We start from the raw sequence: 26,588 nt of genomic DNA on the forward strand, positions 1-26,588 counted from the left end.
ACCCAGTAGAAGACTTGTGAACATCAAAAGTTGTTGTGCTTATTGTTGAGGTTTCCGTTGGTCCCCGTTGAGTTGTTGTCTTTACAGTTGTTGGGCTGTCAGTTGTTTTGTCAGTGGTCATAGAAGGGCCCTCCATTTTTGTTGTGTAATCTTTTGTTGAGGTAAATTCAGATTGGTTGGTAGACTTAATTAGGTCGTGTGTGTTTGTTATCGTACTTGATGTAGTGTTCACTGTACTTTGGTCTGGGGTGTTTAAGAAGCTTTTTGTGTTGCTTGTTGTGCTTGTTGTTGTGGTAACTGTTGTTGGAGTTGTGGTACTAAGAAAGTTGTGCATGTTGGTTGTACTTTCTTGAGTTGAGTTAACTGTTGTTTGGTCTGTGGTGTGTAGAAAACTTTCCATGTGCGTTGCGTTCCCTGCAGTTGTGCTAACTGTTGTGGGAGTTGTGGTACTAAGAAAGTTGTGCATGTTGGTTGTACTTTCTTGAGTTGTGTTAACTGTAGTTTGGTCTGTGGTGTGTAGAAAACTTTCCATGTGCGTTGCGTTCCCTGCAGTTGTGCTAACTGTTGTGGGAGTTGTGGTACTAAGAAAGTTGTGCATGTTGGTTGTACTTTCTTGAGTTGTGTTAACTGTAGTTTGGTCTGTGGTGTGTAGAAAACTTTCCATGTGGGTTGCGTTCCCTACAGTTGTCCTAACTGTAGTGGGAGTTGTGGTACTAAGAAAGTTGTGCATGTTGGTTGTACTTTCTTGAGTTGTGTTAACTGTAGTTTGGTCTGTGGTGTGTAGAAAACTTTCCATGTGGGTTGTGTTCCCTGCAGTTGTGGTAACTGTTGTGGGAGTTGCAGTGCTAAGAGGCTGTCCTGTGATGGTTGTGCTGAGTTGGATTTCGGTCGTGGTTTTTCCAGTTGTCTCAAATCTTGATGTGGTTGTGGTTGTTAAATCTGTGAAGGGGGCAAAGCTTGTCATGATGCTGGTGGGTTTTGCTGGGCATGTGCAGGAGCAACTGCAACAGGTAATGTTTGGGATGGCGGATTTAAAGTTTGGCATGCCAGGATACCAGTTTTGGTAGATAACAGGGTCCCCATTGGCCCATCTGGACCAGGCGTCATAGAGGGTCTCGGTAGAATTGCTGGTGATATTACTGTTACTGATGTCACTGTTGTTACTGATGATGCTAAAGATGCTGTTGTCAGTTTGGATTAAACTCTTGCTGGTTTTGGTTAAACTGGTGCTGGAGCTGGATAAACTGTTGTTGTTAGTTAAAATGCTGTTGTTGTTGGTTAAACTGTCAACAGGTTTGATTAAATTATTGCTGGTGTTAAATAAATTGTCGTTGATGTTGGTCACGTTGTTGTCAGTGATGTTGCTGGGAAAGTGCTTGCGAAGGCCAATCCAGTGAGCAGTGTCAAGCCTTTGGACGATGATCTGGCTATTTTCTGGGGTCAGAGTCACCAGATCCTTAAAGCAGACCTAAGGAAACACAAGAGCACAAATACTTTACAATTTTTTTTTTCTAATGATAAACACAAATACCGTACTCAACCTGGTAAATTATGTAAATTACAACACAACAATGCCTTAAAAATCTAAAGAAGAACGTCAATGTTTCTTATTGTAACCTTGCTATATATTACCACCTCATGTCCTCACTGTCTGATTTGGAGAAAAAACCCATTACCTATTAATTAAATTTTCCTTTTGAAATCAATGTATAAAGAATTATGACATCCAAAACTATTTTTCAAGCTCATTGTCTCAATGTAACAGTAATTTTGGCTATTCAAAAGGTATTTTCTTGATGGCATTAATGGACTGGGATCATGTGGGGTCACAGTAACTTACATCTAAGCATCATCTGCATAACTATGAAATAAAATGTTGTATCTGATCAGATCCAAATGAAGGCAGGGCAAAAAGCAGAGGTCCAGGAATCCAACCATGAGGGACCCCGAAAGCCACGGTAAATCTACGTATTCAAGATAACAATTATTGTTGACAAATAATATTGATAAAATAGGCTTTGTAACTTTGCTCATGGTCTGGTTATGATCTGACCTTTACCACTTTGATCTCATCCCCTTATCCAGCCTGACTAGAATTTTAAGACAGTTTTTACCTTTAAAAATTAAAATAAAGCAAAACTACCAACCAGGTGGTGTAAAAGAGTTCTAAATTAAAAATAAATGTCAATAGAAAAATCGATAACACAGGTATAATTCAGTAAAACGTGCTTTAATAGGCTGCCTCTACAGATATGTTGAGTACGGTACATTTTAAGTAATTTTTCCAACTTGAAACAAAATATCGAGCTTTTAAGCAAAAAAACAATTGCACAATCATGTCATGAGTGAGTTGTTGTTTTGCATGGGCACCAACAGATGCATTATGAAAATAAAGGAGTTTCTATGAACAAGGTTTTGTCATGAAAGGTGGAGCAGAGCTGAGGCGGGAAGCAGGGTACAATCATTAAATGAGGATAGGCTGCAACCAAGAGAGTCAGAAAACATAAAACTGAACAAAAAACACCTGAACCAGGCGGCCAACCGGGCAAGCCCCCACCTCAACTGTTTCACACAGGAGATGTCACAGACGACACCTAAATGACCCATACTCTTTGATATACTCTAACTCCTCGACTATTTCCGCAATCAATGTGAATCCGCTGATTCTGACGCGGAAAAAAGCAACTTAGTTACTAGCAATGGGCTGGTGCATCATCTTGGAGAACAAACAGGGATGGTCTCATCGGCAGACCTCTTGCTTTTGTCTTTCTACTTGGTGCCCAAAGCAGCAATGCAACTTATAAGGGAGCACAATCCGGCGCTATTGTGTGCTGGTCCCAAGTCTGAGCAAGGGAGTGCAACCGAAAACTGGACAGAAAAATAACAGGACAGAAAAATAACTACAGTTGGACAATGCAGCAGTTGTCTGATGCAGCAATTTGCTAGTTAAAGCAGCAGTGTAAGCATAATCCCACGCTACTACTTTGAATAAGTCTGACTCCTGCAGGAAAAAGTAAACTGTCAATGATCCAATTGGTTTCTGAATACGTGCGACCAGTGCTGAACTTTTTAGCTGGCCGCAATGACCCGGAGGAAGGGTTACGGTTAGGATTACGGTACGGATAATGGTTCCTGAGTGAAGCTGTGTCTGCAGTTCACTGCTCGCCCATGAGATGGATCAAATGCACAGAACACATTTCACACACCTAGGAGCGTGACAGCTAGTAGGACTTTAACTTTAAGTTTAACTTTAAATATGTGTGGCCAACAACAACATTTAGCATGGGACACACTTAAAATACATGTGGGCAATGCAGCAATGTGCACCTTGGCTGCAGGTATTACATGTGGTCAACATGTAATACCTGCAACCAAGGCTGGATTGCCCCACGGGCAGATTCCCTCGATCTGCTGTACCGTGCTGGTGTTGGGGGGGGGGCGCTGTGGTTTTGACAGGGGCCTTGGGGTGGGGACAGCCGAGCTCTCTCCCTCTTGTTACAATCCATCATTCACCTCAGCAGAATTATAAACACCCACCTGAGCACAGGTGTCAGCTCACCTTTGCACAAACAGTATGTGTGACAGATTGAAAGGCTTTACATGTGTTGGTTTGTATGCATGTGTGTGTGTGTGTGTATGTGTGTGTGAACTGTAGTTGTGTTGAGTACATGGCGAAATGCCTGTATGTGAAGATTTTTGTAGTCAACAGGTGTGTTGTAGCACTTAAGTATTTGTGTGGACAGGCCCCGCCCCTTTTGACTTACATTTACACCAGACAATAATAATGATAATCCTCCCGTATCTTGTTGTTTTATGATTGTACCCCACCACCACTTCTGTAATCATCCTGCAGATATCCTTAACTCCCCCTTTCTTCTGTGCCCTTACCCCCTGTCTCAAACATCCCTCCGTTCTTTCCTCTTCTTTTTCCTGGTTTAAGATTTACAAGATTTGCACCGCTTTGACATTTTGCACCAAGCCTCTTCCAACTGTGAGTACGTGTGCCAGTATTGGGTAGCGACAGGGCAGAGTGACCACCACATGCTAAAAGCGCTTTCAAGAGTGCCTGAATAAGTGCGCTCTTGAATGTGCATCATGTGCACGGTGCGCACGTAGCACAACACTGTGAGTAAAGCATGAAATAGTTGGTAAAGTGAAATGGACGTTGTGGACATCCAAAAATACCTGGCAGTGGCTCCTGGCCTCATCCCAGGTGAGAGGCTTGGGCAAGACAAAGTACTCCCTCTCTGCCGCGGTGAAGATCAGTAGCAGAGCTAAAGAAGCAAGACACAGGTCAGGCTGCAAATGTACAATGGTGTGAAAAACAGTTTGTTTTCATGTTGACATGCATGTTTTTGAATACAGCAATTACAGCCCCTAAACAAATATCTCTATCAGACGAAGACAGACTGAGCAAAGTGGATGCTGTTTCAGAATGATGCGTTAGGCACCTGGGAGAAGACAGTTCTAAAACCTACTTGAGTTTCCGTTCAATTTAAGTTTAGCTTAAGTGTAAGAAAATAAAACAATACCAAGTTTAGGACTTTTATTTAGAAATAAAATAAAAATAAAACTGGATGAAAAAATTGGCTAAATATTTTCCATCATAGGTGTACCTGAACAATGAGACAAAATGGGGGGGAAAATCCAGAAGAATACATTGTCTGATTTTTAAGAATTTATTTGTAAAGTATGGTGGAAAATAAGTATTTGGTCACTTACAAACAAGCAAGATTTCTGGCTTTCACAGAACTTTTTCCGTAAGAAGATATTCTTTCCTCCACTGTTACCTGTATGAATGGCACCTGTTTGAACTCGTTATCTGTTAAAAAGCCACATCCTCAAACAGTGACTACGGCCATGACCAAAGAGCTGTCTAAGGACACCAGATACACAATTGTTGACCTGAATCTGCAATAGGTAAAGTTTGGTGTGAAGAAATCAACTATGGGAGCAATTAGTAGGAAATGGAAAACATATAAGACCACTGATAATCTCCCTCCATCTGGTGCTCCCCGCAAGATCTCACCCCGTGGGGTCAAAATGATCACAAGAACAGCGAGCAAAAATCCCAGAATCACATGGGGGACCTTGTGAATGACCTGCAGAGAGCTGGGACCAAACTAACAAAGGCTACCATCAGTAATACATTATGCCGCCAGAGACTCAAGTCCTGCAGGGCTGGATAGTTCTGATATTGTTCACCATTTTTGTTGCACTGGTAATGTTAGTTGGGGGTGTGAGGGGCTGTGAGCTAGCGGGAGAGTGTGTAAGCATTAAGCTCAGTTATGGGTGACGGGAAAGGGTGGGTGGCCTTATTCCATGCCACCTCAGAACAACAAGTCCTAGAATACGACAATTTAAAAAAAAAATTCTAGCTAAATACAGCATAATAATAATTAAAAGACCACAGGGAATGCTTTTAAGATAGATCAAAAGATTATCGGAGTGGGAATTTAAAGCTAAATATGTTTCTAGACTGTTGAATTGTCACGTTTTGTGATTGTTTGCTCCACAGACTGCCAAACTCTCATACATTTAACCCAATTTCTAAAAATATGATTAAAAAACAAAAAAACAAAAGAATAGAACCAAGAAAATTGAGCCAAAGACTCAGATCCTCTCAATGTGACTGACAGTTCCTGTTGAGGTTTAGACTTATGTCCTTAATAAACAAATAAAAAACTATGTCAAAAACAAAGACTTACCGCAACAGATGAAAAGACTTGCTTTGTCCAAAGGTGACATTTCAAAAATCTTTGCAGAAACAGGTAGAAAAAGTCAACTTATCCTATGACTGAGAATAGCATCCCTCGGCGGATTGACTCACTCTTCTGAGTTTAGAAGACTTGAGCTCAAATGAGGCGTTGCCTCCTCAATTAAAACACATCTGATTTGAATAAGGTCAATAGGCTTCATTTGGAAAAAACTGATCCGTCTGTCGGATGTGTCTGAGCTCTCTGATGTGCAGACAGCCACATGCAAAACCCATATTTGGTTCAGTCAGCCGTACACAATGAGCTTTACTGATACCTATTAGGGAGGAAAAAAGCTTTATTTAAATATGCTGTTGGGTTTGTTTCACTGGAACTGAAAAGCAACCCCGCACCATGATACCCCCTCTACCAAACTTTTTTGGGGTCGTCTGACTCCTCATTGCAGAGAAAGCCTGCTTGAGGCTCTATAGTCCAGGCGGCCTTTTTGCATCCCTGCCTATAGATGTTTTGCATTGCACTTCACGATGCACGGCTGTTGTGCAACTGCTCATCCATGAAAATCCCATCCGGCTCTTAAGCTAATCTGAATGCCACGTGAAGCTTTGTGCTTTGTGTCGTGACTAGCGGCACAAAGGTGGAGGACATTTGTTGTTTTGTTCTGTGGTTTGGAATCCGCAGGCTGTCAGTTGACCCACTCCTCCATTTCTTGACTGAGTTGATGTTCGCAATCAACCCCTCTTTGTCTGACAGTTGACAGTGGAATATTTGGGAACTTTATGATTGCACTTTGTACACGGCGAGGGCTGCACGGTGGCGCAGTGGTTAGCGCTCTTGCCTCAGAGCAAGAAGGCCCCCGGTTCAAGTTCCAGCCGGGGGACCTGAATTAGAACATCAATGGGAGACATTTCTGTGGGGAGTTTGTATGTGTGGGTTCTCTCCGGGGTCTCCGGCTTCCTCCCACCATCCAAAAACATGCTACATAGGTCAATTGGCAACTCTAAATTGTCCCTAGGTGTGAATGTGAGAGTGAATGGATGTGTGATTGAGGCCCTGCGACACTGGCGACCTGTACAGGGCATCCCCTGCCTTCACCCACAAGTGGCCGGGATACTTTCAGGCAGCCCTATGACACCGAAAGGGGACAAACGGAAGAAGATAAATGAATGACTTTGTGCACAGGGGACATCCAATCGAAGCTACTCATCTTTTTACAAATGTTTTTGAAAGTTTTCCGCCTCTTTTTTGTTCTTTTACTTGGCTAACCTTGACTCAAAGGATTCTAGTGATGATGTAATGAAGCCATTATAACTGTGTGCGTCGCAGCAGGTCATAGGTTCACTCAAGTACTGGTTCTGTTAAAAAGACCGTCCTTGTAATGTCAAAACCATGACAGTACGGCCCACTGCCACTTAATTCTGTTCTGATGCATCTGCTTGTAGACGTCAAGATCCACGTACGTCTTTGTTTTCCTCGTCCGTGATGGCATCTGGCTAAAACTGTGTGGCTGGATTGATTCAATATTGCTTAACATTTTTCTTACACCAGTAATGTTGGGTTGGGAGTGTGAGGTGCTGTAAGGTAGCTAGAGATCGTGTAAACAGACAGCTCTCATCAACAGGGAAGGGATGGGGATGCGGGGCCGCTCCCAACATCTGAAGTGATTATTCATTATGTGGAACACCAAACTTCTTCTTGTATAGTTTTTTTTCCTAAAAGGAGTGAACACTCCTTGCTAATAGTCCATCTTTGTCACTAGCAATGGCCGGCTGCCTTTTCCCGGAGAAGACACAGGTATGGACTCATCTCCAGACCTCTAATAGTCCGATTAGAGAAATTCTTTCACTTTAACAGCTCCTTCGGTGCCCAAAGCAGTAATGCAACCTCGACGGAGCACAATCCAGCCTATTGTGTGCTCGTCCCAAGTCTGGATAAGAAGCTGCAACCCAAGCTAAACTAGACAGGAAAATGGAAAAAAACTGTCTGCCAATACAGCAGCAATCTGGTGTAGTAATTTGCAAGATAAACCAGGAGTTGGGATGCTTTAATATCAGTTCAGAAGATGATCAAAGTGTAGTGGTGCAATGATTAATCAACTTCATTGATAAATCAATTTGTATTCCAACAACCCAACCAGATCGATCCGTCTGAGGCAAGTTATTATTTGAAGCAATACCATTATACAATCTTATCTAACTGAAACAAATTGATTGTAACCAATGTTGGAAAAAAACAATTGGATTGAGGCAAAGTAGGTTAATTTTACTATAATGTAAAAATGATCAAGTGCATTACAGTCCAAAGTGTGGAAACACTGAATCCAGCAAAGACGTGTGACCACACAGTGTGCTAGAATGTTCTAATAAAGTTCTCTTTGGATTATTTTGATGTGGAAAGACAACAGTGGGCTGAACTTTATGAAACTAGAATGTGAATGGATTTTTGTTTGTTTGTTTGATGTACATATATTTATTTTACACTTGATTATCTTGCAAGAAATACAAGGACTCTGGAACACTTCACCTGTTCAGCACCAGGTTTTTATCTCTGAGACACACTGATTGAATTTTTGGCTAAAGATGTCCTGGATCAATTTTAGGTCAGTGAATCAGATCGTTCAATATGAACCAATATCGACTATGACCCGTATTGTCAATCACATATTATGAAATGAGTTGAATTTTTGTTTAAAGCAATAGCTAAACCCACAATGATCAGATTGTGACTTAAAGACGATTTCCTTATTTTTTATTTTTTCAAAGACAAAAATAAGTCAAATTTGTATTAGTTTTTGTAAAATACAATTTAATAATCAATTGTGCAAAGAGACACAACCTGCAAAGGTTTGGAAAAAGTCGACAAACCCTCATTTTCCTCTATCTTGTTTTTTTTTCTTTTAGCATGCATCTATCGTGCCTAAAAAGTCTGTGATGCATGTTAAGGTCTCAAATTATAATGTAAGCAAACTCACCTCTGATAAATTTCCATTTCCGGATCCAATATTCATTTAAGTTTCTATTACAGAATTTTACATCACACCTTCATTAGAACTCAATTTGTTAAAGCGGCCTCTAACGTTTTTATTTTGACGTGTTCCTATTCCCGATACCCCACATTCCACTGGCTTCCTGCTTGTTGAATTTGCAAAATGTTCCTGTCAGGCTCTCAAACTAGGCACTAACAAAGAGTTTTGTCTTTTTATTCTGAACATATAGTTAAATTTGACCTTCTATCTGTCTGACAAGAAGAAAAAACTCTGTGTGGTAGAAAGACCAAAAAACTTGAATTTATAGGTAGCATCTTGTCTGTACTCATGTAGGTTTTTGGGACATTTTTGACAAGTTTGATGGATAATATGCTGATTATTTCAAATTTAGAGCAATTTATGATTGGAGACCAAAAAAAGTCATAAATTCAGGTTTGTTTTGGTTTATTTTAATCCCACTCCAACAAAGTGTTCCCAGTGGTCTTTTAATAATGATTATAGAGTTTTTAGCAAAAAACAACAACACCAAAAGGCGCAGAAGTAACCCTCCCCTGATATCCCAGAATGCCTTTGTTTACTCTCTGTCCCACTAGCTTACAGCCCCCTTGCAACCCCAACCCAAACATTTATTTATTTATTTATTTATTTATTTATTTATTGTTTTTTTTTTTTTTTTACAGGAACATTGCATATTAAAAAGCATTGCTGCCTCTGCACTATAGTTGAAGTAAACCTATGATGGAAATTACAGGCTTCTCTAATCTTTTTAAGTGGGAGAACTTGCACAATTAGTTCCTGACTGAATACTTTTTTGGCCCCTTGTGTATGTTGACATGTCAGCCAGTTCTTAATGTTTTTTTTAAAAACAATCTGTTTGAGTCCAGTTCTCTGATGTTCTGACTGAATACTTCTTCTAAATTCATGCATTTAGGTTTGCAAAAAAGACAGAGTATATAAAGAGTAAACTTTGAGTAAACTACTTCATTTTACTGTTTCATTACTGTTATTTATCTATTTGATTGTAATTTATTTTATTATTTTATAAGCTGATTACACTGTGGGGCGAGAGGAAAGTAACTTCATCTGTGCTGTATATCTTGTGTATGCAGCATATTTGACAATAAACCTAACTTTGACTTATAGGATATTCTAAGAAGTATACTTGTAGTACACTTATATCAGGGGTCCCCAAACCCCAAACACTTTTTTTGGGTATTATCATTATTATTTTTTTAGGCTGGTCACGTAATCAAGACTCATGGAAGCATGGAAAATCGAATCCCTGGTAAGATGTTTCACCTCTTATCCAAAAGGCTTTGTCAATTCTGAAATAGCTGGTAAAAGAGCTGGTTTACAGGTGCTCATGGGGGAGAAGTCAGACCTGAAACTGGATAGTATTGTTTCCGTAGACTACATGGTTTCGGATCGTTAGGAGTCCTTTGTTATCAGGTGGAGTTGGGGAGACAGTGACTCCCTCCCCAACCTGGTCATCTCTTTCAGCTGTTAATGACCCAGGTGGACCTGGTTTGGTTTGTTTGGGTATCAGAACATTGCTGTAAATGCAGTTTCAGGTCTGACACCTCCCCCATGAGCACATGTAAACCAGCTCTTTTACCAGCTATTTCAGAACTGACAAAGCCTTTTGGATAAGAGGTGAAACCTTTAAACCTACTAATATGATGGAATCAACCTGGATGAATGAGAGTCTTTAAAAAGCTTGTTTGAATTGAAATGTGAGCCAAGCTAAAAATGTTGCTACTGCAACCTCACTTTGCCCCAGTCATAGAACCCATCAGAACGGAAAAATGACAAAAAGGTTAGGTCAGGTTAGGTATTTAACCTTGATCAGAGAGAACAAACAGTGGTGTCTCTTAGGGTAGCCTCCTGGAACCTCCAAAACTGGATTATAAGGAAAGAACACAAAAAGCTTTAGACGGCTCATTTGAGTCATTTTAGAGATTCTGCACCTACAACTGAAGTTGAACATTTACCTGAGATTGTACAACAGAAGCTTTATTTGTGTGAGCAACCCACACAGATTCATTTGGTCATTATTGATTTTCTAAAATCTAAAATACTGTTTCTATATATTTCCTGACTTTTCATTTTAAGAACCCAGAGAGGGTGATATGTTTTTTACTGATTTCATAAAATAGTCTTATTACACTCGCTGATTATCATTTTATTTTTTTGGTGAAGAACCCAGAGAGGGTTATTTAATGTCATATTTGGTTATTAATATTTGTTTAAGTGTGGCTTTCAGTTTACACTTAGGCACCCCTGCTATCGTCAAACTTTTTCTGTTTCGAACTGACCCCGGTACCCGATCAGAGAATGGAAACGTCAAGTGGCCCTTGGAGGGAAAAGTTTGGGGACCCCTATATGCTTATATAAGTTACTTTTTGCTGAGGGACACACACATGTATGTTAAACAGCAAAGGATGACAGAGCTAATATGATCAAAACGTTTTAATGTTGTTAAGAGTAGAAAAAAATTGTTCAAAGTAAGGTGGTTGAAAAAAACAAATTTCAATTCTCATCACTTAAAAAAAATGGATTTTGATCATTTTTATTTAAAATCTGTTCTCAACAGGTCAAGAAAAGGAAAAAACATTCATTAAAGGTAAAGTTTGCTTTAAATTGAATTCGTTTTAATTGAGTGTTATCTAAATCTTCTACAAAGTATAAAACTATTTTATTCCTGCCTGAACTTGCACATATAGGGTTTCTTCCTCTTATTAAAAGCCTTGGATCCTTAACTCATTTTCATGTTTTTGTTCAAAAGTATTTCAGACTCATGAGGTGAACACCAAAGAAGAAAGATTTCCCAAATCTGTTTTATTTAGATTTTATCACAATAATAATAATCATAATAATAATTATGACTATTATTAATGATATGTAATAATAATTAGTATTACATATCATTCATTATACTTTCAATAATTATTATTTAAGCTAATCCATTGGCAGAAAAGCACATCTTGCCTCACAAGTGCCCTCTAAAGGTGTAGAGTACTGTCACACCTTAATTTAATAATTTTCTTTGCCTTCAGATGATAATTAAGGTATTTGTGACAGACACATTAAAAAACAGGATTAAACAGGTTGAAGAAAGCTGTCATGGCGCACAAAAATCTGCCAAACATGGAAACATGCTGTGAAGAAGGAGGGTGGATGAACTGTGAGAGTTTGTCTAATTGAGGGAAGGCAGTTGCCTCATTTTAGGTATTAGGTATTTTATGTCCTCAACAAATCAGGAAATCAGTTAAAAAAAATCAAAACAAAAAAAGCTTGTTTTCTGTAGTAAAATGTTGTCATTCTTTTTATTCTTACAATTATGGAGAAAAAACAACTCTAACAGATCAACAGACATACTTTAGTTCCATCAAACCAAAGAGGATGAGATGATAAATACAGAATAAGAGAACCTTAATATGTAAAGTAACAAACCAACAAAATATTGAAGCAAAAAAAAAAAAAAACAATAAAAACTGAACACATTAATGTTACCCATGTCGGACAGAAATATTAATGTTGAATAGATTTAAGCTGATTATGTCATTCTTTACAGTCATAAAAGGGTAATTCAGGTTTTTATAACTTTTAGTTTGAAATGTCACATTCGTACAAAAGCCTGACAACAGTCATACTCGGTTTTTACTGTTTTATTATTTCTATATATTTTATTATATATTATATTATATAAAAAGAACTAATAAGCAAAAGAAAGAAAAAAACGGATAATATTCATTATTCATATGAATAATTCTACAGATTACACTAAGAAATCACTTTTCATGAATACCTGTTTGTACATTTAGATCCCAAAATATGCATATTAAGTACCTTTTTGTAAGGAGAAAGGAAAAACTCAAACTCTTTTACGTAATATATTGCAGAGATAATGTTCACATCACAAAAATAGTGTACTGTTCACAGAGGGTAAAACAAAACATGTTTGTGCCATTTTAAATATCCAGTTTGTCGAACTCCCAGAATATGTTAGAACCCAGTGTACTGTTGAAATGGTCACGTAGCTGCAACACAAAAGCAGAAAAAGTCAAATTTAAACCATGTTTTCTTGTTGTTATTTGTCATAAAATAACATGGGATGTTACCTGCTTAAGCACCATTTTCTTTTGGGTGACATCTGCACAGAAGAGCGATTGTGGCGAGGAGCACAGCATGGACAGAGTGATTTCCATTTTGACTGGATCTGTGGAGAAACCAGACACCATGATGGAAAGTTTAGTTTATTTTTATTTTATTTTATTTTTCCACAATGTGTCAAAAGCAAACAAATCCCCTCACAATACAGAATGTGGAAAAAATGGACGTCCCCGAAGCAGCTGCTTATTATTAGGGGTCCAGCATATTAAACAAGCATAAAAGTAAAGAAGGTGAGTGGCGGAAGAAAAAAGAAAAGAAAAGGAAAAGAAAATAATTACATAAATAAAATACAATAATAGTATGAGAAAATGATGGTAATATAGTGGAAAGCGTTGGACAATGGAACAATGAATTCGAACAACATAAACTCAGGCGTGTGGCCATATAAGTGTCAACAGAGAGAAATCACGAACATATTAATAGGTGGTTATAGGTGGTAATAGGTGGTGATAGCAATTTCAGTTTCCTTTTAAACATATATATTGTAGCAGATTGTTTAACGTCACTGTCTAAAGTATTCCGAGTTTGTGGACCTCTGGTACAGACAGAGAAGCTTGTGCATTGTAACTTTCTGTTTTTGCCTTTTAGCATATGCTTTTCCTGGTGTCATGGTGATAAGAGGGCGAATAAAGTGGTATGAGGTCACACAAACGACTATTTAATTTATTAACAACACTGTACATTGTGCATGCATTATGAAACGTGTTGTGTTCCGGTAACTTAAGGTAAAGTCTAAGCAGGAAGCTCATCTGTTTGGTTTGCAAGAGGATGGCATTGCATTTTTATGTGCTGTTTCCCACGGTCGTGAAAGCTGTATAACCTTATGCATCGATGTTGCACCGATTGTAAAATTGCAAATGTTAGGGACATACTTTGGCATTATAGGGCACACCGGACCGACTATAAGGAGCACTGTCAATGAATGGTCTATTATTAAAACTATGATACAAGGGGCATCGAACTATACAGCCTTGTTTACACCACTTTCAATAAAAAGTCACATATACGCTCATTCTAGGCTTCTGCATTAACATTTTTGTGTTCACGTTTCGGCACACAAGTTTCTACAACTGTTTTTGGGCTCTACATACAAAACGCGTGGCCATTGAATGTCCGGTGAAAGTTAACCCAGTTTGACCAATCAGGGACTCGGTTTTGGTATTGACGTATGGATGGGATCCCTTTAGATTACAGTTTGTGTACGGCTGAATTTCTGTCACACCAAGTCTTTCATATTTCAGAATAGAGCTGTGAAAAAGAAACGTCTGGAGCAAGATATGTGAGATTTGCACCACTTCCACATTTTACACCAAGCCTCTGACAACTGTAGGTGCCGGAAATGTGCTAGTATAAGGTAGCAACGGTCCAAAACGGGCGGACCAGAACGGGCTTTTTGTGCTTTTCTAAACGTACATCACACACCCAGTAGCATAAGGCACATTAAGCGAAACAAAAGAGTCAAACATGAGTCTGTCATTCAGTCAGACTTCATTAATTTAGTCACAGTAAATCGCTTTTAACACGTTAGTGTGTTCACCTGTAAATACCAGCTTTGTTTGCAACACGGAAAAAAAACAGACGGATTCCGCTAAAACGAATGTCACTGTGACTACGCTAACTACCAACCTTGTTGGTAACACATAAAAAATACACAGTCCGTCACTGCTATATTTGGCCATGTAGCATATTCACAACCGTGTTTGCAACTCGTCTTTAACAGAGCGCCGTTAATCGCTTTGACACCGGTAAACACAACCAGAGTTTATCCATAAAAGGCAGTCCAGATTATAGAAGGCACTGTTGTTTTTTTGAAAAAAAAATTAAGGCTTTTAATTGCGCCTTATAGTGCGGAAAATATGGAATACTTCTCTTTATTGATCTTAATTGAAAAAAATGCTTAAAAAGTTGTACTTCAAGGTAAAAAAACAACATTTTTCTTAGCTTCAGAAAATAGTAAAACTCAGAGCTTAAGACTTCAGTCATGAAGTTCTCACCTGTAGAAACATTGTAGATTGCCGGTAAACTTAGGAAGCTTCCAGCCTTGTTGTAGACTTTATAAAAGTACCTGGTTCCTGATTTTAAGTTTGTAAATTCGTATTTGGTGTTGTCTACGACTTCTACTGTTACTTTATCTCCCCAGAAATTGGTGAAATTAACGATGTATGTGGCTTTTGTTATGCCGTCAGGGGCGTCCCACTCCAATGTGATGTTGTTTGTTGACATGTTTGTTGCTCTGATGTTTAAGGGAGTCCCAGGCACTGGTAGATGAAAAAAGAAACATAATTTTCCTCATTTGATTTCTAAGTTGGACACAATTGGCTTGTAAGTCATCATAAAGCAGTTTTTTAGATTACATCAATCCATATTTAAAGGCTTTATAAACTTACAGGTAAACTCTGAGGCTGACTCATGTATTCCTGGATGTGTGCCACTAACAGCATAGACTTGCACAGTGTAATTGGTTGCAGACTTCAGGTCCTGAAACTTAATCTGCTTTTCCGTGGTGGTGGCATTTTTCATGAATTTATCATCCTTCCACAGCTCAGCAGTGAATGTCACATCGGCACTGTCTGAGTAGCTCCATGTGACTGTGAGCTCTTTGTTCCCAGGCTGCAACTTCAGGTTCAAGACTGGTTCAGGAACTGTTCAAAGGATCCAAAACGGTCACATCAAGAGCCAGCAGGCCAACTGAACAGCATCAAAGCAGGAAAACAAATGGATTTTTTTTTTTGACTTGCCAGTGTAAGCAAGGATGACGGTGGCGTCTCCCATCACGTCGCTGTTGGCTTTCACTCTCACTTCGATGGTTATATAGGAGCCACTTGGCAAAGCAGTAACTATCTTTTCGGTCTCAGATTGGTTTGCATCAAGAAGTTGGCTGTAAGAAGAGCAATAAAGCGTTACCTTTAAATAAAAAAGTGCTTTCAAAGTCTTCAAGAAAAAACAAACTTGTGCGTCAGCATCAACAGCTTAGCATTAAACTAAGCCTACAAAGGGCTGAATCCGAATTCTACCCCTACCCCTCCGGCTTCTACCTGCCCCTCCAATTGTAGGGGCATTTGGAGCTGTAGTGGTGTCTGAACTTGGTTTTTAAGGGGTAGCCATAGTGACTTAGGGCTGAATATCCCTCCGCTGGGAGGGGGATCCGTATGCCGTATTGCTGTGCCGTTTTGAACTTTTGTTTTAGTACTTTTAAAATTATTAATAATTCTGTTATGTATTTTTCCATAACTCTTTGAGGGATAAATGTGGGGGTAGGGGGAAAATTTTGATTTGGCAAAAGAGACAAGCAAGGTCAACAAATGGCTGTTAAAGTATTTATAATAAATATTTAGTGACTAAAAGCAACAAATCTTTAGTTTTCTAAAGAAACAAACTAGTAAATATTACTCACGTTGTGTTCCTGCTGCTAACTTTTATAAAGAAGCCTGCAAAATTTCCATCAGGTTTATTCCACCTTAGTGTGAGCTGGTTGTTTGTTACATCATAAACGTTCAGGTTGGACACTTTGCCGGGCCCTGCAGGAGACGACCACCCGTCAAACACAAAACGCAATCTCAGCGTCACACAAGACACTTGGCGGCTCACGTTTCTGCAGATTTAAGGACCAGAAAAACGTGAAACCTTAAACTCACTTGTACAGTTGCTGACTACAGATCCTTCACTCCACTTGGACCTGTCCTGGACTCCAGACTGCACAGTGAATGTGAAACAGCTCCCGGGGATCAATCCATTAAAGTCTAACTCTGTTGCGTTCACTTCCCTCTGCTGAGTTCCCGTCTTCACCAAGTACATACTGACATTTCCATCTGGCACATCCCATCTCAGAAAGATGGACGTGTCTGTTGTGTAGTCCACTCTGAGATCCTTGACTTTGTTAGGCACTAAAAAAGAGAAATGCTTCCTTGTTATTTTTAGTCTTAGTCTTAGTAGAGTAGTATTTAGCATAAATCATGAAATTGGAATTCTCTGCAACAAAATCCAAATCAAATCAGCAGATCCACCTTAAATTTGTTGTGTGTAGAAAAACTGCAAATCTGTTTTTTTTTCACTGTAAAACTTAATTTTATCAATACTTATTAATTTATTTCTAATCAGATAATAATAATCATCAATTCTGCTTTTCATCATCTGAACCTCATTTCATAGGCAACTAAAACAGGCTCATAGTTATGAGGAGAAAGTCGGCTTTTTCAGTTACATGCATTTCACTTTGCTCGAAAAGTTTCCTCAAAAATGGAGGCTAAATTAAATCCTATTAGTACAGGTTTGTAATTAAAATTCAAGCTTTGCCCCAATTCCCTCACGTCTCACTACTTAGTGCACCTCAGGGTCGTCATCATTTCCTAAGTGTTAGATGTTACAACTGTTATTCTGTTGGCAACCACAAGGGGGCGCCTGTGTGTTTGAAGGAACTGTCCAGCAAGATGAGTAAAAGTGTGTTGAGGCTGTGGAGCATGAATAAAACGTACTGAGCTTCCAAGTGCGCCTGATGATTCATTTGTGCAGCACCAAAGGCCACACACACAATACTAAGGGCGTCTGAATCAACAATTCCTAAATCTACCAGGAGGCTGCAGACATCATTGTCTAGAACCGAAAGTTGTAGAAGTCGACCAGAACCGGTAGTACCCTCATATCACTTGAAAACAAACCTGTGACCCTAACAGTTAAGGTTTTTCACATTTCAAGCATTTAATAAAAGCTTTACAATTCTGAACCCGTTTTGGGTTATGGTAAGAGTTGTGGTTAGGGTTACAGTTGAGGCTAGGGTAAGCTGTATAAGTTATTGTCTATAATGTTAAGTTTTCTCAGAAGCTTACAAAAAAAACAGTGTGCATCGATGCTCACTGGATTGATTAATGTAGACCACAATGTACTCACTGTGTTTGAACTACTTGACACTTAAAAAATATATATATATACGTGAATGTTTTTTTTTATATCATCAACATTTTTATCAGCAGAGCACAGTGGATTCCAAAGATCAAAAGTGTTCATATTTACTGGGTTTTTACTTCTGCAAATGGGTTATGTCACATTTTTTGTTTCAAAAAATGAAAACGTGAGCACGAAAAAAGTTAGAATTTAAACACCTTCTTGGATGTTCCTCACCTGTGTAGAAAGAAGCGAGCTGGGGGTTGAGGAATCGTTGGCATTTTACAGCAGAGACATTGACTTCATAGTAGTTGCCTCCAGTAAGACCATTAAGAGAGAGGCTTAGGCCGAAAACAGGTTGGGGTTGTTGTGACAAGGGCACTCCTTTAATCTCTACTTGGTAATACTCGACATTACCAGGCCCAGGTTGCCACTTCAGGAAGGCGCTCTGAGACGTGTTGCACGCAATATCCACACGCCCGATGAATTTGTCTGTTTGGATTAAAAAAAGACCAGAAAATAAAAAAACACAACATTTGCTCTCAGTAACACGATGTTACATAAATATTACAACAAGAACAAAATGACACTTTTGCTGGAATCTTCAGAAGCCGAAATCTAAAAACATGCCCTCATTTCCCATGTTTACACTCTCTCCCACTAGTTTGCAGCCCTTCACAACCCCAACCTGACATCATCGCTGCAACCAAAATGGCGAGCAAAGCTGGAGTAATCCAGGTGTACAGTTTAGAGCCAGATGTGGCTCAGACGAGGAAAACGAAGACGAACATGGATCTGTTTGTCTGCAAGTGGATGCATCAGGAGGGAGCTTGTTGCTCATCCAGTTCTACATCACAAATAAGCTCTTTTTCATATTTTAGTTGGTTGTCTTCTCCTGGTTTGCAATAATCTGAATAAGGAAATACTCAATTTTGAGCTTAGTATTCTTTTAGGGCCTACATCATTCTTTTATTAAACCTTTCAGAGTACCTTTGGCACACTAAAGAACGATTTTTTTTTAAATTTGTTTTCTTTCCCTGAGCTCTTTTCCAATCTGGAAGTAAGACGACTCAATCTCTGAGGCTCCACCTTTCACGCCATGTGGGTGCCGCCCATTTCATGACGTCAACCTAGAATCGGCCTCAGCAGCGTGTCTGCGTTTTGCCCACAACCGTGAACAACATCTGAACTTTTGCAAAGATGGATGTGCATATTGTGCTTAAGAAGGACGGCATTTTTACCAATCACCGCTAGCACCACGGAGAAAGTGTGTTTGTGTGTTTGCTTGGGGGCGATGCTGACAGTGCAGACTCTTCCTGGAAGGGGCTGTTCCTCACTTATGGACGTCACCTAGTGAGAACCCACTCGTTTCCGTGGATTGGGAGGGGCTGGTGCAGGTTTTTAGTGGGATTCTCAGAAATACCACTTTGGGTTGTTTTTTGTGAGGAATTAACACTTAAAAGCTAAAAAAGTTTATATTTGTTTGTTAAAAACACCCAAAACACACTTTTCATCTGTGTTTTGGTCTTTAAGTACACTTACATTTTACTAGTGAACCAGGTCACAATTATTATTTTGTATATAAAGAATCTGGGAAGGGTGTTAGAGAAATCAAGTCTTCTAAGAAAACAATCTTTAAGATTAAATTTGCTCTTTTGCCTTTAAATAATAAAGTGTGAAATTTCGTACGTTTCTTGAGGTGAAAGAAACCAGAATCCTTTTTGTGTGTGTGGCAGTTTTTTTAAAAATTGAATTAGCTGAAGCCAGATCAGTTCATCTATTTACCACTAGGGGGCTCATTACACAAACACACCCCACTGTAAAGTAAACATGTGTTGTCTCTGTGAGTTTAATGAATGTCTAAAACTGAGCACTGAGGTACCTTCATAACAAATGAAGGGGAGTTTGTCTGTGCAGTTCCTCTCAGCCCAAAGCCCAAAGCGAAGCATGACGACGCAGGAGTCCTCAATGTACAACTTATTTGTCTCTGGGATCACTGGGGGAAATATAGGAGCTCGCTCGCACGTTGCATTCAGCGGCGGCGACTTTGTCACCCCAGATCCCACAGAGGTAAAGTTTGTCACCGGCTCTGTGGTTAAAATGGTTGAAAAGATGCCGGCGGTGGTAGCTGGGCAAGTGCAGGAGCAGCTGCAGCAGTCTATCTTTGGGAGGGGAAATTTAGAGACTGGCATGTCGGGATGCCAGTTCTGGAAGACGACCGGATCCCCGTTTGCCCACTGGATCCAAGTGGAGCCGTCGGTGTTACTGATGTTGGGGAAGTACTTGCGAAGACCAATCCAGTGCTCGGATTTCAGCATGTGGACAATGATCTGGATGTTTTCTGGAGTCAGACTCACTAGATCCTTATAGCAGGCCTGAACATGAATAAAAAACAAATGTCACATCTTTGTATTAAAAAAATAAATACATAAAGAAGAAAAAAGCCATATTTTTTCAATTTACATTCTCATACAAATGACTGATGCAAAGCAGCTGTAAACATTTCTTTTAGTGCATAAATATCATACAACTCATTTGCAAAAACATTTTTATGGCCAGCAGCTGCAGCAGCAACCGTGTTTGTGTTGTGTTTTCACAAAGAAGGAAAAAAATTTGTCAAAAGGTCCAAAATGTTTTCAAAAGAAAGGAAATTGCCCCAACAGGCAATTATAATTATAACTCTTTCCCGCAGCAGTCCTGTCCTGCAACAACCATATTGTTTTAAATTTCCTCCGCCACACACACACAAAAAAATCACCAAAGTTTGCATGTGCCCAACACCCCTAGTAACCAGTAAAAATGAATTTTGGGCATAGTGAATGACCCCCCCCCCAAAAAAAAACAAAAAAACAACAACAAAAAACAACGATGACATCACAGCAGAAGAAAACCATCAAAAAAGAAAAAAGGAACCGCCACCCTGGCCCTGGCCTGGGTGGCGGTCTTGGTCTTGTTCCCTGCCTGTTCCCGTGTGGCGTTGGGGGAATTCTGGCTGCCGCTGCTGCTGCGGCGGGGGTCTGGGTGTGGGGGTGGCTGGGCGCTCCTCCTCCTTCTTTTCACATTCCACCATCCATTTTAGAAGAACATAAACACTCACCTGAGCACAGGTGTTAGCTCACCTTTGCACTAATAGTTTGCATGATTGAATGAATGAAAGATTTCACACTAGTTGGTTTAAAGGCATAGGTATGCGTTCGTGAACACTATCTGTTTTGTGTACATGTTGACATGTGAACATTTTTTTGCAGCTAGCAGGTGTGTTGATAATATTTGAGTGTGTGTGAACAGGCCCCGCCCTTTTTGTACTACATTTGAACTGTACCGTAATGATAAACAACCAGTAAACCTGTCTGCTCTATGCTGCTTCATGGTCTTACCCCCCTTCCCCTCCTATTATCACCCTCCTACCCCCCCCTCTCTCTAACGTCCCTCTCTCTTCTTCCCCTCTTTCCTTTTCCGTCCGGTCCAACACCAAAGGTTTTCAAACATGGTTGAAATTAATAAAGTTTGGCCTCAATTACAAAAGGGGTTTATTCAGACATACCTTTGGTTTGTCTGAAGATGAATAACCCCTATTGTTAAAATAAAATATGTCCAACACAAGAGGCCCTCAGCTCTCATCTGTTTGCCTAGCTGTTGGACAGGACAAGTTAAAAAAAAAAGAAAAAAAAAAAAAAAAAAAAAAGAAAAAAGGAATGGGGCCAAAAATATCTTTTGGAGGTCTAAAACAATTTTAAGATCAAGTCTGGGGAAAAAATGTTACAAATAAAGTTTGTTGATTTTGAACGGCATTTGCTAGCAAGCTTGCAAAAGTGGCGTTTTCCTGTTAGTTGCACATATCTTATTTCTGTATCGAAGGGATTAATGTAGAAATTGTCTCGTCCTACAAGTTCCTGGGAGTCCGTCTGGACAATAAACTGGAGTGGTCCACTGACACTGAGGGGGTTTACAAGAAGGACATGAGTCTACTTTACTTCCTGAGGAGACTCAGGTCCTTCAACGTTTGCAGCAGGATGCGCCACATGTTTTACCAGTCTGTCGCGGCGAGGACCATCTTCTTTGCTGTAGTGTGCTGAGGTGCTGGCATTAAAGCAAAGGACGCCAACAGACTGGACAAACTCGTCCAAAAAACAGGGTCTGTTATTGGCTTCAAGATGGCCAATCTGGAGGAGGTGGTGGGGGACAGACTGCTGGCTAAACTGGGGACCATCATGGACAACCCCTCCCATCCTCTCTACAATGTGGTGGACAACCTGAGAAGTAGCGTTAGCAGCAGACTTATACACCCCCGCTGTACAAAGGAACAGTACTGTAAGGATTCAGTGGTTTGGTTTTCTTTGTCATGTTTTTAGTTTCCTTGTCAGTCACACCAGTTTCTGGTTCATGATCCACAGCTGTCTTCAGTTCAGTTATGACCCTCAGCCTATTTAAGTGTCTTGGTTTCTGTTCATCCTTGTCAGGTCATCTGCTCTGTTTTGTCACTGGTTTGTTTCTCCCCATAGTTTTGTCATGTTTCAGTTTGTTTATTAAATGTTTTATTTCCTGTCACAAAGCTTGGTCTCCTGCATTTTGGGTCCTCCACCACCAATTCCTGACAGGTACAGGAAGTCATTCCTGCCATTAGCCATTGGAATAAACAATTCATTCATGAATGGACGTGTAAATATGAGTCTTGAGAGCTTTTAGAGTTTCTGTCTGTATATTTTTCTTCCCAGCATATTTTGTGTATATTTTGTTTTATGTCATGGAGCTGCCAACTACAACTGAATTTCCCTACGGGGGTTAATAAAGTTAATCTAATCTAATCTAATGAGGGTTAGGAAAATCCCTCTGTAGCCAAGGAAATCCCAATGATAACTTTTGCAAATTCTTCAAAATAATTACACACTTTAAGGCGATCAAAACATAAAATGGTTGCTATGGAGAGGAAACCATAAGAAAAGCCACCATTGTGGATAAATTTTTTTTATTTTGGAATAAATTGTTCACATGCTGGACTGACAAGGTTGGCAGATTCAGAGGGGGGAGGCAGGGAGCTTTGTGTGGGCGGTGGGGACGGGGGCGTGTAGCGGCTGCTCAGCAGGTGAGGCAGGGCAGGTAATGAATGGGAACCAAACAACGCTGCACGCAGCTTTAATTTAGATTTATTTTATCATACTTGAATGTTTTACAGTCAAATGTTTTTTTGCTAGTTCTTAGCAAATGGTTTGCTTAGAACCATTGGCCAATTATAATAAATCCTTATAAAATCTAAAAATAGCACTTTTTCTTACAACATTAAATTAAATTTTTTTGGGTTCAAAATACTGAGAATGAATTCCAGTCTAAGATTGTATATATTTGTTGAACTTTAAAATAACCTATTTGAAACTGAACCAAAAATTACAATGAAATATGTATTTTTTTCAGTCTTAAATCAAGTTTTTTTTAATGTCAAGAGTTTGGAGCAAAATAATTTTGGTTCATTTTAATAATAATCTCCTTATTTCTAGATTGTAGCTCTTAAAAGAAAATTCTGCACTACATTGATTTTGAAAAAAAGTTTGGAAAAGGTGTAGAAAAAACATTATAACAACTTTAAACCTGTTCAAAAATCATGAATGTCTAAAGACAAGGTTTTACATTTTTGCAAGTCTCGAATAGTTTGCAGTTTGCTTGCATCACACGGAAACTTTTTGTGACTTGAAGGGTTTTAAGGATGAAAATACTTTTAATAAACTATTTCTATTATGTTTTACTGTGTATTTCAGCAGGACAGTTGACTTGATGGTATAACCATCAGTGGAATCTACAAGGAAACATAAACAGTGACTTCTACAATGCCACAGCCTTCTCTAGTGCAGCTTATTCCACTGAACCTGTGACAGGTAGGACTGTTTGGGTTTTTAAAGACAGGATAAATGTGTGTGGGCACCTGGCAATGGTCCCTGGCTTCCACCCAGCTGAGATTTTGGGATGGGATGAAATACTCCCTCTGTGTAGCAGCACAGATCAGCAGCAAAGCTAATAAGAAGGAGAAGAAGAAAAAAAGGCAAACTTGATTCCCATTTTCAGAAAAGCAGCAGCTAGTTCCACTCTCCTAAACCTTTACATTATGTCATTTTATTACACATTTGTTTTATTTATTTTTTCTTTTAAACTGAATTTGCAATAGTTAAAAGTATCTGTGGAAATTTAATAAAATTTAATTTAACAAAATGCACAAAAAAAGACTCACCCCAGCTAATCAAAAACAAGGCATTTTCCAGAAACATCACTGCCATCTTGGTATTTCTTCACCAGAGTCCAATAAACCTTAGAAAAAATAAAGAGCATGAGAAAACTTTATCACTGATTGGATTCAAGCCTGGAGAACTAGTGGCCACTCGCACACAGTAAAGCCTCAACTGTTTCTGACCTCGGTTTTAACGACTATACCTGGCTGTTCAACGATGAGGAACCCCCCCCCCCCCCCCCCCCTTTCAAAAGGGTCCATTCAACCAGAGACAGCTGATCACATTTACGGGCAGGGAATTTACATCAATTTGCATTTATTTACTGTATATGTAAAGCACTCAAATAGCAACATGGCAACATGATGTATAAACATTGGAAGCAAAATTTTAAAGCTCATTATTCCCAAATGTAACTATAAAAAGCAATATTTCCATTGAAATAAAAACATGTATCAATGAAAAAAAGTCTTGAAAAACCAAAAATGTAATTTTAATTCACAAGGAAAAGCCGTGAATGTGAAATAATACAAGGCCCATTTCTCAAGTTACCCCGACCAAAACAAAATCAATTTAAAAACACACACAGATATATATATATATATATATATATATATATATATATATATATATATATACACATATGCTTAGTACCTAGGAAAGATATACACATAATCAATGTTTTTCAAAATGGGTTTTCTAAACGTGTTCAACTGTTTGGTTGAGTAGGCAGTTACAGGCTCGACACTTTTTTTCTCTTTAGTTTCCATAGTTAAAGTTTAAAAAAACTTGTTACAGGGCACTGATACGCCAAATGTCTTTTTATACTATGATAAATGATTCTGTAAAAAAAACAAAAAACAAATCAATAGTCTAAAGAATTGCCTCTGTCCACATTGCGTGCCAACTAAACCATCAATGCAGCCATTTATGGTGATGTCATAAGGCTTCAGTTTATCATAAGAATCTATGATAACTATGATAATTTTACAACTTTATTGTAATAAAACTTTTTCTAATAATTTTAATATTTTATACTTGTAATTTTCTGACTTTTTTTTTACTTCTCGTAAAATTATGAAATTCTTCACATAATTTCAGACTTTATTGTATTTTTATTTTTATCGCTTGGTGACCGAAATACTTGCAGTAAAATATATATTTTCATAGATAGAAGAAATATCATATTACCTTCTTTGTGTTTCATATGGTAGAAAGAAATGGTATCGCTTCTTGGTACCGGTTTTGCATTTGATTACATTCCTAGAACTGTGCTGACTTTGGTCAACATTTAAAAGATAACATGAAAATTTTCCGTGCCGGAAAACTGCCCGAGAAGTGATTGCAACCAAGAGATATCGTTAGCAAACTTTTCTCCTCATTGCGAGCGGATTTACCCCAAAGAGAGTACTTTTTATTTCTGTATACTGGGATATAATTAATAATTAATTTTAGACCGGTAAAAATAGAATAATGAGTTCCATATAAGAACTAATGCACACAAAGCTCACCAGAACAGTGGCATTTTGTCAGCATGGCTGAAACACACAAAGGAAAAATGTTAATATTTAGCAATCTCGATGGACAGAAAGTTGAGACTTGAATTATTTATTCTACTGATTTTTTCCCCCTAAATTATGGCAGTTTAATTTGCAGACAGCATGTCCCACTTTCAGTTAAGACTGGGATGAAATTAGTGCTTAAATGAAATGGAAAAATTAGCACATGCAATGTTTTCTTCATCCAATGCCTTAGTCACATGCATCCGAACGAGCGCTGCAGGTTTTGAGTTGTCTGGGCCTGTGGAGGGTCGTAGATAGGTATGGCCCCATCTAAAATGGAGAACAGGTGTGTCTTGCAGTCCCATTGCGGCCCTTACAGCCACCTTTAGGGACTTTCTAAAAATGGAACGTACCATTGTCGTGCATGTAGTAAGTGTACCATGAACTTTTTTGTGAGGGTCATTCAAGTTACCGGTACGTGAACCTATGACTTCATGACATCCGGGTGATGCTGTTATACGGCGTTCATCAGTTCAGCTGTGACAGAATTTCTAGGGAAACCAGTGACTAGATTGTAGACCTGAACAAGACTGGGATTAACCAATCTACAAAAAACAAGAAGCTTTATGAGAAGAGAGAAAATATTGGAGCAATTATTAAAAGATAAAAGAAATACAAGATCTTTGATGATTTCCCTCCACCAGGGGCTTCACGCAAAACCTCACCTGGTGGGGTACAAACAATTTAGATAATGGTGAGGAAACAGCTACATGGGAGGAAACTGGTCAATGGTCTGAAGAAAGCTGGGACCACAGTGACTAAAACTACTGTAGTAACACACAACATCCTTGTGAAATCAAAGCCTGCAGAGCTCTAAAGGCCCCTCTGCTTAAGCCAGAACATGACCCGTCAAAAGTTCTCCAAAGACCATCTGGATGATCCAAAGGAGGTTTGGGAGAATGTCATCAGATGAGACCAAAACTGAACTGTTTGGTATAAATGCCACTTTCCATGTTTGGAGGAGAAAGAATGGTGAATTGCCACTGTCAAGCATGGAGGTGGAAACATCATGTTTGGGGCTGCTTTTCTGCAAAGGATGACTGATTGTTACTAAGGAAAGGAT

General features: G+C 39.0%; 1 protein-coding gene across 1 annotated transcript; it reads right to left on the reverse strand.

Moving 5' to 3' along the window:
- Positions 1–12,392: 12,392 nt before the first annotated feature.
- LOC105356441 (receptor-type tyrosine-protein phosphatase eta) lies at positions 12,393–24,147 on the reverse strand. The gene is made up of 11 exons (XM_023948952.2): positions 23,969–24,147; positions 23,666–23,754; positions 19,634–20,126; positions 17,989–18,243; positions 16,509–16,757; positions 16,268–16,391; positions 15,612–15,751; positions 15,261–15,515; positions 14,868–15,131; positions 12,822–12,919; positions 12,393–12,740 (listed from the first exon to the last, which is right to left on the reverse strand). The coding sequence occupies exons 1-11, from the start codon at positions 24,012–24,014 to the stop codon at positions 12,672–12,674; spliced, it is 2,082 nt and encodes a 693-aa protein (XP_023804720.1). The 5' UTR covers positions 24,015–24,147; the 3' UTR covers positions 12,393–12,671.
- Positions 24,148–26,588: the final 2,441 nt, after the last annotated feature.

This window comes from Oryzias latipes, chromosome 18 (genome assembly GCF_053564925.1).
Source record: "Oryzias latipes strain Hd-rR chromosome 18, Olatipes_Hd-rR_3.1".
Taxonomy (NCBI): Eukaryota; Metazoa; Chordata; class Actinopteri; order Beloniformes; family Adrianichthyidae; genus Oryzias; species Oryzias latipes.